A 14,977-nucleotide genomic window follows, 5' to 3' on the forward strand; every position below is an offset into this window, starting at 1 on the left:
GCAAAAGTTACTCTAGAAAAATCATGAGCACAATAATTCTAATAATAATTCAAAAATCTAAACATTTAGTGAAAAAACATTATTTAGTGGAGATGGAGAACAAATAAAAGTGAATAAGTGTAGCACTAAATCTGTTAAAATGTTACTCACTGCTCTTTGTATTGTTGTAAAATACATTCATGAAAAACAAGTAAATATATTTATGATATATACTATAAAATTAAAAGACATTTCTTTTAAATGTTTAGCGCAGCTGTTTAATGAGGCAGCAACATATAGATAGGACAGAACAAGAAAGGCTATTAATAATCTTTCATTGCCCAAAAGTATTATAATATGAAAGGCTCCAACACAGAGCGGCACAAAGCGCTTATGCGTATCCCGTGTGCAGAATGATGCGCTTGAAGCAACAGAGTGAAATACAACTATTTATTATGTTTGATAAACGGCAAAGGGCAACGGTGTTTATAAACTGCAGCTTGGAAAAGATAACCGTGTTGTGTGTTAACAAGCGTTCATATGCGCGTGCACGAAATGAAACTAGCACTTTCCAGCAAAACATCATCAAAGTTAAGCCAAAGTGTCTCGATCACCCCTGTGAGTATCGATAGTGAGTATCGGATCGGCGCATCTCTAATCGAAACTGATAAGTATTTAATTTTATTTGTGTACACTCATAATAAACCAGAACACTGTGGCTTTGTAAAATAAACAAGCAGGACGTGTTTTCTGTCATCTCGGTTTCCTTCCCGTCAACTAGTTTGTGGAGCGCTTCACAGAAATAAACCAAACTCAGCAGAATACTGTCACACAGCTTTCTCTTTTCTTTTGTTAATCTGTTAATTATTTAAGTCAAATATATTTAGCATATTTATTCCTTTTATACAGCCCTATAGACTATGATTTTATGAAAACAAATTATTATTTTTATTATATTTTAAATTTAACTCCATTTTCCTTAAATCATCCTGGCGACCCAGGGTTTGGAAACCTGTGCTCTAGGGAACTGAGTTTGGCTCCACTAGTATAAGTGAACCTCAGGGAATATAATAAATAATGTAAAACTCCATGTCATGACCCCTGTAAAGATGTAAGATGCATTATTAAAAATGATTCTTTAGCTATTAATGATTAAACACTCACAGAGCTTTCCTGCAGTTGACCACAGCTGGTACCAGTCTTCTTCTCCCCTCAGCTGATGTGTTGTATTTCATGGGGTTCAGCTCATCCAGCGCCTCCTCTGAGATCTGAAGCATGTAGGAGATTGTAGAGCAGTGAGACGGAGAGAGTTCCTCCTCTGAGTGTTTGTCTGATTTCACAAACTCCTGAATCTCTCTGGACAGAGTCTGATCTTTCACTTCCAGCAGACAGAGGAACAGATTGATGGATTGATCAGCTGAGAGAGCATCATCCTCATCATCATCATCACCTTTGATCATGAGATAAGCATTCGGATGTTTGATCATGTCTTTAATGTACTGTGTGGTTCTCCTGATACTCTCTGAGCTGTTCTCTGTGTGTGTCAGTAGATCCTGTAAGAGTCTCTGATTGGACTCCAGTGAGACGCCCAGCAGGAACCGCAGGAACAGATCCAGCCGTCCATTCTCACTCCTGAGGGCTTCATTTACTGCTGATCTTAGTAGATCATACAGAGAGACTTCATCAGACCTGAATACACACAGAAGCTTCAGTGGTTCCTTGTTCTTCATTAAATAGCAGTAAAACACATAGAAAGCAGCGAGAAACTCCTGAACGCTCAGATGAATGAAGCTGTAGACTTTCCTCTGATGAATCACAGATTCCTCCTTAAAGATCTCAGTGCAAATCCCAGAATGCACTGAGGCGTCAGTGACGTCTATGCCGCTCTCAATCAGGTCCTCCTCATAGAACATCACATTGCCCTTCATCAGCTGATGGAAAGCCACTCCAGCAAGTTTCACAATCACTTCTCTGTTGGACTGCAGGAGTTTCCCTGGATCTCTCTCTTCATACTTCTGATTCCTCATGTTGATCTGAATCAGCAGGAAGTGGATGTACATTTCAGTCAGAGTTTGAGGGATTTCTGCACTCAGATCTTCTTCCAGGAGCTTCTGAAGCACAGTGGAGGAGATCCAGCAGAAGACGGGTATGTGGCACATGATGTGGAGGCTTCTTGCTCTTCTGATGTGTGAGATGATTCTGCTGGCTTGATGCTCGCCACTGATTCTCTTCCTGAAATATTCCTCCTTCTGAGGCTCATTGAATCCCTGAATCTCTGTCAGACGGTGGATGTATTTGGAGGGGATCTGATTGGCTGCTGCTGGTCTGGAGGTGATCCAGATGAGAGCCGAGGGAAGCAGATCTCCTTTCATGAGCTTTGACATCAACACACCCACTGATGAAGTCTCAGTCACATCAGAAACTTCCTGAGCGTCTGAAAACCTCAGTGTGATTCTGCTTTCATCCAGACCATCAAAGATGAACACAACTTTACACTCCTCATAAATCTCTGAGTCCAGATCTTGAAGTTCAGGATGAAAGTCCAGCAGAAGTCTGTGAAGACTGTACTGATGATCTCGGATCAAGTTCAGCTCTCGAAATGGAAGCACAAACATGAAATCTACATCCTGATTGTCTTTTCCCTCGGCCCAGTCCAGAATGAACTTCTGCACAGAGACGGTTTTCCCGATTCCAGCGATGCCTTTAGTGAGAACAGTCTTGATCTGCTCTTTCTCCTGGCGTCCTGGTTCAGGAGAGGCTTTAAAGATGTCATTGCAGTAGATTGGAGTGTCTTGTGAGTGTTGTGTTCTGGCTGTTTTCTCCATCTGTAAAACCTCATGTTCTTCATTCACTCCTTCTCTCTCTCCCTCTATGATGTAGAGCTGTGTGTAGATCCTGTTCAGGAGGGTTTCATTCTCTTGGAGTTTCAGTCCCTCAAATAATCTCTCATACTTGTTCTTCATGCTGGCTTTGTGTCTGTGTTTGACCCTCTGCAGTTCATCATTCACTGGTTGAGCAGAATCCTGGTCTCCAGTCTGATCATCTCTGAATGGGGACAAAATACACACATAAAACATGTTTGTGAATAAAACATGCAAGGAACAGCAACACATTAATGAACATTGTCAGTTTAACAGATTCTCCTTATAAACAACACTCAGGGTTTCTCCTGGCTCAAAATGAGGCAGAGGAGGTAAAATCCTGATCATGTATTTTAATAGTAAGATAATAAAATTAGTATTTTTCGTAGACCATCATATAGCCGACTGTGTTTCCCACAGTATTTTAGGGGGTGGAGGTCGGTACCTCTAGGGGGGTCAGGGGTCATGCCGCCCCAGAAGAACATTTTGTACATTTTAAAGATAAATTCATTAATCTGGTGCACTTTGAGTCACACAAATCCGCCTTTAAAAATAAATAATCCGCCCGCCAACCGCCCCAAATATGATATTCTCTGATTTAGAAATCTGCATCTGATCATCACTTTACAGTTATTCAGATTCTCAGAGTTAAGCATGATGATATGGACACATATCACACTGAAGTAGGCTGATTTAAAATTAGCATTTATTTAAAATAAAAGTTCTTCTTTTGGCAAAATTACATTTCCTTAATAACCTAAACAGAGGCTTTACTCCCTTCAAACTTAAATTGTCAATGTTTCATTAAATCACTGTTGGAAAACAATCTTATGAGAATACATTTTATTTACCTTTATAAATGGCATTTTTTCCTAATTTTATTAAATATATGCTCCATCTTTCATTTCAAATTCTTCAATTTGATCAATACATTCAATTAGAATAAGACACTAGGCTCTTAACAATAAAAACGTAGGGAAACATGGCAAGACATTTATATTATTATCAACTATAGGCTATCAATCGCCACTTACATTAAATGAAATAAAGTCAGAATCATCCTCGCGGTTTTGGTGATTTGATATTTTGATATTGGCGTTTTAATCAGGGCATTTGTCCGGTTGGGCAAGTACAATTCTCTCTCACTTGTCCCTTCAAACACGTGTCCCGGACAAGCGTTAATGTCCAGCCTTGGCATGTGTTTTCCTTGACTGGTTTTCCCTGAAGAGAATTACGCTGTTGAAAATGAAAGTAAAAGAGTGACGCTCGTTCATTGTGTTTTACCGTGAAGAGAGTTCCGTGTCTTTATTAAACTCAACACATTATAATGATTTATCTGTCATCCACCCTCGGTTAACTGAAAAATACAACTGCTCATTCTTAGTTCACATTAGCTCAGGTTCATTAAATAATAGAGTTACAACTTTTGATTTTAATAATTTATTAATTAGTAAATACTGAAATTAACATCAACTAAGATTAATAAATGCTTTAAAAGTATTGTTCATTGTCCGTTTATGTTAACTAATGAATTAACTGATGAATTCTTATTGTAAAGTGAGACTGAATAATAATAAAGAATCTGACCGATTTCAATCAATATCTAGGGCATGTTTTAGGTCAGATTAAAATGTAAAAATGTTTAAGTTTGAAAATAAATATCCTATTAGATCTTTAAGCATGTCAGTATTTGGTGCTGTGATGAACACTATTGAGAATACACACGTGTGAATGGCAGCCAGCTTTGAGTACAGGGTTACCAGGGTAACGGCTGCATTTCTGCGGCTGCATCAGCGCCATCTACTGTCAGAAAGTGGAAGTGCGTTTGCGTCTCCTTCCCTCGATCCGCCATGCGCTTCTCATGCGTGTTGGTGTTGTTCACATCAGAGCACATGCCTCTGTGACGCAGCACACAGCAGCCGTTTAACACAGCGGATGGAGAAGTGTTCTCAGAATGCATTCTGGGTAATTATTCACAGTATTGTGAAGTTCCCATTATAGCAATACCGTGTTCATTATTGCGATGTGTATCGTATTGCTGTATATCTGCACGTCTAATTGCACATGTGACTCAGTGAGTTCATTTCTGTTCTTTAGTTAAGCTTAAACAACACATCAAGCACTGATGCAACATCTCATTAGTGCAGTAATGGCTGTTATGTTGAGCACAGTTTATTAATTAAAGCAAAGCTGGCTACTTTACACCATTGTTGACTCCTCTCCCTTTAGACGAGCCATTCATCGGTGGAGCCGATATTACAAAACCAATATCCCATAATTGACAAAATAACTCAAATGAACACTATTGTCCTCTGTAGAGCCACTTTATAGCTGTAATAATAACATGTGACTTACGCACAGATTCAATTTCGACACATGACTTTACATTACATGTGTTTTCTGCAAAAACAACTACACATTTTGGTCTTAGGCCCTGTCCCAAATGGCACACTCCGGACTTGTGTTCCTCAGAGTCCACACTTTGGTGACGTCATGTAGTGCAGACCTATAGGGCCCTCGGCGTGAGTCCACGAGGCGCATTGAGAGGTATTTTTGGGACAGACTCGATCGGCACGCCGGAAATAACGGCCTGGTTGTTGATGGACAGGAGAAATCACATTTTTGCGCTCCGACGTCTTATCTGCATGTCCACTACACAGCCTAATCTTACAGTTCTGTATTTTGATATTGTGCATATCACCTGGGCATTAAACAACAGATATATCATGCTTATTTAAATGATGTATACAGTTGTACTTAATAATAGGCTACATAATGTTCCATTTGAACTAAGATTACAATTTTAAAACATATTTTAAATTTTTTTCAATTTACAGGTTTCAATATTCATACTATGTTTAGGCCTACATATGACTCAGTAAAGCCCTGACATTCGGTTCTATTTATTTAATGAATCATAATGCGATCGTATTATTAAACGCGCTATTATTATGTTTGAGACATCAGCCACTGGTCGATGACCATAATGTTTGTATAAACTGTAGGTAACAACTGGTAAAATGTACATTTAGGTCATAAAAACTAGAGATGTTCCGATACCCTTTTTTCCTTCCCGATACCGATTCCGATACCTGGACTAGGGCTGAACGATATGGACAAAAGTTCATATCTCGATTTTCATGCCAGATATCTCGATATCGATACAATACGATATGACTACGTAAGTACTAAAAAAACAATACATTTAGAGTTTGTAAAACACACACTGATGTCTATGGAAGAGGTAATAATAATCCTTTCCATTATAATTCGACACGTTTTATTCATATCAGATACACATTGTGTAAGTAACTTCAATGTTTACTCTATTCTATTCCCAGTTCACCAGCCACTTACTTTTAAGTATTTCGGGAGAAGTGGATGAATTCACGTGTTGTAAACATAGAGGTTGTAAATCCAACAGATCCGATTCTCTGACCTGCGTCTGCGGCACAAACTAACACGGCGGCGCCCATCGCGCATACAGCTCAACTAACGCGATCGTTATAAAGGTGTTTAAACAACAATATACTTCCACTTGCATGTATTTGACAATCGGAATATCAGATATTTCATGCCATAGCTAACACATTTGTGAATATTCTGAATAAAAAAGGAAAAATGACATAAAAGCAGATCATCATTCATTCAGCGCTGTTGCTGCTGCGGTGTGTCACGTGACAAGCAATGACGCGTCACCATGGAAACGCCGCCCCCCCCTCTCACAATATAGTTCCCACGAATACCAATAAATAAACAAAACATCTCCAGTTAACTAGCAGAGCATTCATTTCGTTCGTTTTTTTTTTTTTTTTAGGCGATCTAGCGCTGAAATGTTTTGTTTTTTAAATCAAGTGATCAAAGTGCTCGTTGCCGCTGCGATCGAGAAGGGTCTTGTAAAACGTGCTGAGGTATTATTAATTCGTGGCCACGAAACAATTCACCTGAATATTCACCAATTCACAAAAAAAAAAAAAAAAAAAAAGGAATAAAAAGCTGTACGAGAATAGTCGGCCTTCACTGAAGAGCTATCTTCACAGGTAAGAAAAACAGTTTAATAATTATTATTAATTCGTGGCCATAATTCACCTGAATATTCACCAATTCACAAAAATAGGTCTTTAGCATTCACTAATTAATAGTATCAAACTGTTTTTGGCCACGTTGTAATTCGTTAAATCAAAATGAGGGAGGGAATTAGTTCAACGTGTCCACGATTTATTAAAACGAGGGAACAAATAAGTCGTCGTAACAACTAATTATTAAGATCAGTGGACACTGGACAGGGCGCATAAGAACAAGCAGAGAGAGAGCCCTGGCCGCGCGCGCGCACTCTCGCTGTATTGCTCTCTCTCCCTCGCGCATATCAACACAATAGTAAAAGGTCGGAAGACCGATTGTGTTTTATAGATTAGTAGTTTGTTCATATAAAGTGTTTGATTAGCAAGTACATGTTTAGGAAATGCATAATACAAATTGTATGGGTGATGAAACTGCGCATGCGCGGGGTAAAACTGCTGGGGTAAAGCTGCGGCTCTGCAGACAGATATTATTGTGCTGCGATCAGTGGCGCGGATACTATGTTTGTTTCTGGCTCGCGCACAGCCTTCACTCTCGGACGCGCGCTTTCTTTGCCCGCTTCATATTAGAAAACTGGTCTAGCGGTCTCTGGTGGTGCAAAAATGTATTACAACTAAATTCAATGCACGCCATTGACGCCACTTAACCGAGCAAAATGTTTCACTCGGTTACGCAATTTTTAACGGTTAATCGGTTAACCATGGACACCCCTATTTTCAATACAGCAAAAAGAAATGCCAGAGAAATTTCCTTGATTTACATTTTTTATTAAAACTAACATCATAAAGTATGATCATTTTTTACTTTGAGTAATGATGGAGCTATACTTGAACTTATAAAACATAAACAGCTCCTTATAAAAAAAATGAAATATTGTAGTAGTTATAAGCAAAGGTTTATTTTATTTCAGATTAACATTTGAGGGCAGCAATTTTATTCATAATGTCAAAATAAAACCAACGTAACGTTACTTGAAAGCACAATGTTCCTGGTTTCCACGTCAGCGCTGTTTGATCCGTTATTAACGGAGAATGTGAATGCTTTTCACTAGATCTCGATGTTATTACTTCTGTGGCGAATTCAAATTTCTTTACTTCTGAGGCTTTCTTTAGCGCTGTGTAGTAACAGTGTAGCTTGATCTAACTTAGATCGCCTCGCGCTGCATTGTTCCAAACTGTCTAACTGTGCGTTCACACCGGACGCGAACAGCGCGTCAAATTCGCGCCTGCCGCATCTAGTTATACGCTTGACCACTTTGTGTGCATTCGCGTGTCAAGAGCGAAATTGACGCGCGTAAAATCAAAAGTTTGAATCGAAATTTACGCGCGTCATGCGCGTCAGAGGCGAAAGTTTCGAAACCTGTTGGCGGCCATCTTTTTTTAGATGTTTATCGAGCATTAGCATTAATCGAGAGAGTCACCGCTCGTATATGCTCTGGAGAGCAGAAACAGCAGCGTAGGGGACATCGTCGCTGTACTCGGGTCCACCAAACCCTCCAAAAGTGAAACCTGTCCTGATTTATTTATTTTTTTAGTTTTTATACACTAAATTGTGTTTGTTGTCTTTACATTAGATTAATAAAGTTTCATATAATCTAGAATAGATATGGAATAAATAGCATTCAATAAAAAATGAGTATTTCTCATATTGAAATCGAGTTTTTATGTGAAAGATTTGCTTTGTTGTGCATTTTAGTCATATTACAAAATAATGTATTGAGGCCAAACATAAAATAACATTATAAACTGTCAGTTCACCACGTGATGCAGCAAGCAGGCTCCTGATTGGTTAACGCGGCGCGAATTGACGCAGAAGTTCAGATTTTTCAACTCGGGCGGCAGACGCGAATTCGCGTCAAACGCGTGAATGCACAAAAAGCACTAATAAAATCATTCGCGCGTAACGCGCTTAACGCACCAGACGCTCAATTCGCACCCAAATTCGCGTCTACCGCGCCGCGCTAAACGCCTCGCGCTGCATTGTTCCAAACTGTCTAATGGTCCGTGAAGCACAAAATAACGAGTAGTGCAGTTTTGTTCCGTTTTCATTACGTTTGCCATTTGATGTTGGGCGCCACGTCTCTTAACGTTACATAATGCGCTTGCCGCGCGACTACATTTGAAAATATGCGTTTTCATTTCTTCTTCGCTGCTCTAAACAGTGGTTGTGGCATCACAGGAAGTTGTGCTGTTGCCACAAGCAACCACTGTTTAGAGCAGCGAAGAAGAATTGGTCTCTGATTTGCAGCGTTAAGCAAAGCTAGCGTGCATAACTAGGTATTGTTTAATAAAATGGTATGGGATCGGTACATGGGTAGATGTACTCGCCGATACCGATGCCAGAATTTTTATTGGTATCAGCGGCATTTCCGATACTAGTATCGGAATCGGAACAACCCTAATAAAAAACGTAATATTTTCTTCTCAGCCATATCAACAATTAGTTATCCGTGAGTGAAGTCTCCTCCCATCTGTTGTCTGATTAGCCTTTCGCAAGGATTCCTGGGTAGTTAAAGTGCGTGGAGCCTGCGTCTATGCGGGCTTCGTGGAAGACCGCTTCAAGGGTACAAAGGGGGCGCTGCTGAGCACACTTCAGAGCGGTAAAATGCTGAATGGGACGGCCTACAGACTCGTAGACTCAGCGAGCACGCGCAATTCAAGTCCACGAGACCGAAAGTCCACATGAAGTGCGCCATTTGGGACAGGCCTTAGGTCTAGGTCACATTTATCCTCACCTGAGGTCAGAGGTTGCTGGTTCATCACTGAGGTCAGAGGTCGCTGGTTCATCACTGAGGTCAGAGGTCGCTGGTTCATCACTGAATTTAGGAGGAAGATGATGAATGGATCTGTCACTCTTCAGAGACACACAGCTGGGTTCTGGAGATGAAGATCTCTTCCTCTTCCTGGAGATACTAAGAAAAGATATGATGATTTACACACATCTTTACACTGGATTAAATCTAAATGATTAGTTCAGATGATCTGTGATGTTGTGTGAGTCGGTCTATTGTGTCCAGCACTGGATTGTGTCTCACCTGGGGTCAGAGGTCACTGAGTCCATCTCCAGGATTTGTGGGATTATTCATAGATCTGTGACTCTTCAGAGACTCACTGCTGGGTTCTGGAGACGCTGCACTCGTTCTCAGAGACTCGCATCTTCCCTTTATATGGAGACACTGAGAGCATTACATTTATATCACATTCAGCAGCTTTAATTCACAGAGGTTTACAGTGTGTTCAAGATTATTTTCAGCACATGTTCGAACATCAGTGTATGAACACAACAAAGGCATCATTCAGTCATAAATGAAATGGACTAAAACATATATTTCCTCTTATAGTTTAACAGACGGCTAGTTAATTCACCTAAACACAGCTTAGATTTACGCTTTTGCTTTACATGATGATTTAAAGATTAGAAAATCCCAGACATTCTGATGTCGAATCCTGAGGGAGTGTCAGAGCGAGGGAATATCGCTTCATATTGTCAGGTTTACATTCAAGCTTTTACATTTAAAATCCATTTTGAGAAAAAAGGTTTAGCGATATATCTGATCGTTTGTAGCAAATTTTGTTTTAATTTTAGAGCATAAATTCTAGTAATAGAAAATGAATAAGTACATCAAAAAAAAATTATATAGTTATATAGGTTTAAGTTTATGAAAATTATTTATGAACATTATTTTATATAAAATATATATTTTATGAAAAAAGTTGAACTCTGAAACAGCTAGAACATCAAAGCCATACATCTAAACAAGTTCTGTTCCAAATCTGAGGATATCAGGGGTGTCGAAACTAATCGCTTCTACGATGCAGACGAGGACGATTCGGTGTCGGTTCAGTAATAGACCATAACCGATTATAATGTACTGACGCTTTTCTGACGTCATGTGTGGCGTACGTGCTTTGTGGCGGGAGCATTCAGTGGCAGAGGGAGGCGAGACGCGAGTGCAAGAACATTAAAGATGCTCCAGCTACTTTAAAGCCGACATCTGGACACATCTGGGCACATCTGGGCACATCTCAGCTCTGATGAACAACCTGAAGACAGAAGACACGCGCTAGGTAATAAGGCTTTAAAACACATCAGATAAAACACATCGTCTGCTAGCGGCGTAGGCCTATAGTGGCTTTACACCAGCCGAATTCACTCATTTATGAGATCTCTATTCCACCTTTTCTTGTAGAGTCGTAAGGGAATCTGTATTCACTCATAAAGCTGCTGTTACCAGCTTATCTCCAGTCTCCAAATATGTGATTATTCTCTTAAATATATTGTTTAGGTTTTAAATGGGTTGGTGCTGTTGGTTAATGTCGTGACTGCAGTCGTGTCTCGCTCTTATCTGTCGTTTCTGACTGACTTGAATTGATATTGTCTCGTAATATTGTGAGATTAAATAACGTCATGAACTTGCCACAGCTTGATTGTTAGTGAACTGGCGCCACTGAGGGACGGTCCATCATTGCTTTCTCCCAAATGAAGCCATAGACTCTATGCCATTGATGTGTGCGTGTGCGTATAGAATACAAGTAAGTTGGTTTATGTATTTCAACTCATGTTGACTGTTTGATGAAATGCATTTGTTTGTTTGGCGCTGTTTTGTCTGCTCCTTGTTTGGGGATGCTTCACATAGTAGGGATTTCATTTGTGTTCACGTATTCACATGATGTTGCTTATGTTTCATGGAAGCATTTCTGCTACATCTCATTGTATGTATTTATCTTGTTATTGAATTGTTTCTGTTATGTTATATTGATATATATATATATAGTATGCTTTGTTTTAGACCGCACCCATACTCATGGCCTCACGAATGCACTCATCTGCACTTCTGTGCTGAACCTTTATTGAAGCATTATGGAAATGTTGTGGAGAAAATAAAGCTACAAAGAAAGCTTTCTGCTGCTTCTTCATGTCTCTAACCGGACATCTGTGGTGAACTAGTCCCCCACTGGCAAACCCAAACTGATTGAAAGTCAACAGTTTTCTATAGTAAAATAGTGTTAAATATTTACTAAATTAAAGAATACCATTCAGGGCTCCAGACTGCGACCAAAATTTGAGAGTGTGCATTCAGTCGCACATGTGCGACCAGTAAATTTCATCTCGTATAGTGTGTCATAGTGGGCGACAACCGACGACGCATCTGCGATGCTTTATGACATCACGACAAAAAGACTAGCATGTTTAATTTAACGGTCCTCCATGACGGGTTCCGTCAAGAGTGAATGAGTGAGTGAGCGAGTGAGTGAGTGAGTGAGTGAGTGAGTGAGTGAGTGAGTGAGTGAGTGAGTGAGTGAGTGAGTGAGTGAGTGAGCGAGAGTGAGTGAGTGAGTGAGCGAGCGAGAGTGAGTGAGTGAGTGAGCGAGAGTGAGTGAGTGAGTGAGTGAGTGAGTGAGCGAGCGAGAGTGAGTGAGTGAGTGAGTGAGTGAGTGAGTGAGAGTGAGTGAGTGAGTGAGTGAGCGAGCGAGCGAGCGAGAGTGAGTGAGCGAGAGTGAGTGAGAGAGTGAGCGAGCGAGTGAGTGAGTGAGAGTGAGTGAGTGAGTGAGTGAGCGAGCGAGAGTGAGTGAGTGAGTGAGTGAGTGAGCGAGAGTGAGTGAGCGAGAGTGAGTGAGTGAGTGAGCGAGCGAGAGTGAGTGAGTGAGTGAGTGAGCGAGCGAGAGTGAGTGAGAGAGTGAGTATGTGAGTGAGTGAGAGCGTGGTGAGTGTGTGTGTGAGAGAGTGCGTTTATGTGAGTGAGTGCGTGTGTACATGTGCGAGTGAATGTGTGTGTGAGACGGCTCGCGATGACTGATCGTAAAGCAACATGTAGTCTGACAATGTTTCTTGTCCAGGACTTGACAAGATTTTTATGAGTCAAAATCGTGTAATCTGACACAGTGACTATCGTAACATACAAACAAATTGTGTAATCTGAACCAGGCATAACTATAACTATGGTATACAGTGGTTATAAAAGTAGCCATTTTTTTCCAGCACTTCAAAACTATATCATATTTAAATGTTATTTTTTAATGTGTTGACCAAAACATTTTTGTTCATCCTTTAAAGGGACTATGTGTAGCTTTTTAGGTATTTTATTATCTAAAATCAATATTTTTATTAATAAATATGCCCTCAATGGTGTACAAATACCTCTGCCAATGATCAGACTAATCCTCGTAAACGAAGAATTTATTATCTTTATATACATGGGACGGGTTGGTCCACGGAGGCTTCCATGTAGTTCCGCCATCTTGAAAAACTATAATAGCAGAGAGGGACAAAAAGTACTAGGTCAACGCGTTTCCACATCGCGTTTCGTACAGAGCCAGCGTCACGTGACTGAAGCCAGCAGAAGTGGAGGAGCAGAGAGAGGCGCTTGTCACTGCACCGGCAAGTTTAAAAGGCTGCACTGTACGGTTATTTATACACCGTTCATTCAGACATATGCTGAGTCACAGGATAAGGAGTCCTCGTCGCTGAAAAAGTCCAAAATAGACCGTAAAAGGAAACGTGACCGGAGATTACAAAAACAAGGGTTAATGTCGGGATACCTAATGCAGGAGAAAGCTTTCAAAAGAGACGCTGAAGTTGCCTGCTTTCTTCTCGACAGGTAAGTCAATGTTACGGTCTTAATTACAAGCTTTTTTTTCATTGCTTGGTTGTGTACTTTATTATATAGACAGTAGAACATTTATAGTTAAAAGTTAAACAGGCTCTTTGATGAATAGCAGCTATTGAGTAAAGTAACGTTAGAGAAGGCTCTGATGATGATGATGATATCCAACAATGCACGTACTTCAAAAAATATAACGAGTAAAGAAGGCATTACTACTAATTACCATAGTTAATGTTTTTCACAGTCAGTAATTCATACTTTAACATTCTTTTTTTCGTTGTTTCAAGTTTTAGTTTGTTTTAAATAACAAACCTGTTCACCCGAAGAAAAACTCAAAGTGCTATTATAAGACATCCTGTCATAGCTTTATGGTACATAACGGCTACCGTAGATGCAACGCGCATTTGAAAAAGTGAGGCGCTGGAGAGCATTATTCGTTTGAATGCAAAATACAATTTCACCACTAGATGGGAGAAATTCCTACTTAATGTCCCTTTAAAGATTGTCTCTATTTATAAAACTGAAAGTTTCAAGGAATAGGAAAACTCACACTTATAAAAAAAACAAAACAAAACTAAATTACCATTGTTTTGTCACTCATTTTGCTTTTTAATTAATATTAAGACATTATGAAGGATAATAATTAAATTTAACTTTATCTAAATGTGACGAGTGTATGTTGTTACACTAGATTATTGACATAATTTAATCAAAAACAGTATTATGTTATGGGACTCTTATTTTGAAGACATTTGTTTTGGAAGTTGCACAGTTGTCAATGGTCATGTGATCATAAACTTAATAATTTGCGTTGTTTTAAATTCTTCATACATGTTTATTTTTATTTTTTTGTATTGTTTTTGGTTTCATTCTTGATAAACATTTCTGCACTAAATTAAGGAAGCACTATTACGTAAGCGACGTCATGCGTGAGGGTAATGCTGATGCAATTTGCGTGCGCGCTCTCTCTTTCGCTGGATCTCGTGGCGAGAGGTACGTTTTTATCTGCTCCTCAGAGAAGTGTGTAAATGTGCTTTATTGAGTGTTGTATAGGGATTTTCTGTGTGTAATGAGTTTATTTGTTGTCTCTTCTGTACTGAGAGATCGACAATCTGGGTTATAAATGTTATAAGAGTATGTTTGATCGAAGTACGAATTTGATTAATGGCCGCTGTTACACGTGCGGTATGCAGGATATGAGTTTAGAACGATATATTTTTTGTTAAGACATTTACAGTTGAATTTAATGTGAGTTATACATTTGTAATTGTGTAAAGTTGTATTTGTTTATTTTGAAGGATCCATGCAATGTTCAAATGTATTTTCTGTATATGAATTTACATTGAGATATCGTGTGTTGATTGACAGGCACGGCTAGACCAGAAATGCCAATAGAGAGCCTAAGTCCCGCCCCTCCGCTTCCGGCTCATGGGACCTTATTTCGGAAAAAATA

At 39.5% G+C, this 14,977-nt stretch overlaps 1 protein-coding gene across 1 annotated transcript in view; it reads right to left on the reverse strand.

Moving 5' to 3' along the window:
• Window positions 1-1,139: 1,139 nt before the first annotated feature.
• The window catches only part of LOC311077463 (protein NLRC3-like), a gene marked incomplete at its 3' end in the record, with an annotated part of 33,616 nt that continues 19,778 nt past the window's right edge, over window positions 1,140-14,977 (reverse strand). Inside the window, exons 2-4 of the mRNA XM_084105984.1 lie at window positions 9,955-10,080; window positions 9,655-9,831; window positions 1,140-3,024 (exon numbers count right to left, since the gene is read on the reverse strand). Of these exons, the coding sequence (XP_083962110.1) occupies window positions 1,140-3,024; window positions 9,655-9,831; window positions 9,955-9,980 (2,088 nt within the window). The 5' untranslated portion in view covers window positions 9,981-10,080. The remainder of the gene's footprint in view (window positions 3,025-9,654; window positions 9,832-9,954; window positions 10,081-14,977) is intronic.

The sequence above is a fragment of the Abramis brama genome, assembly GCF_963993115.1.
Source record: "Abramis brama genome assembly, chromosome: 2".
Classification (NCBI taxonomy): Eukaryota; Metazoa; Chordata; class Actinopteri; order Cypriniformes; family Leuciscidae; genus Abramis; species Abramis brama.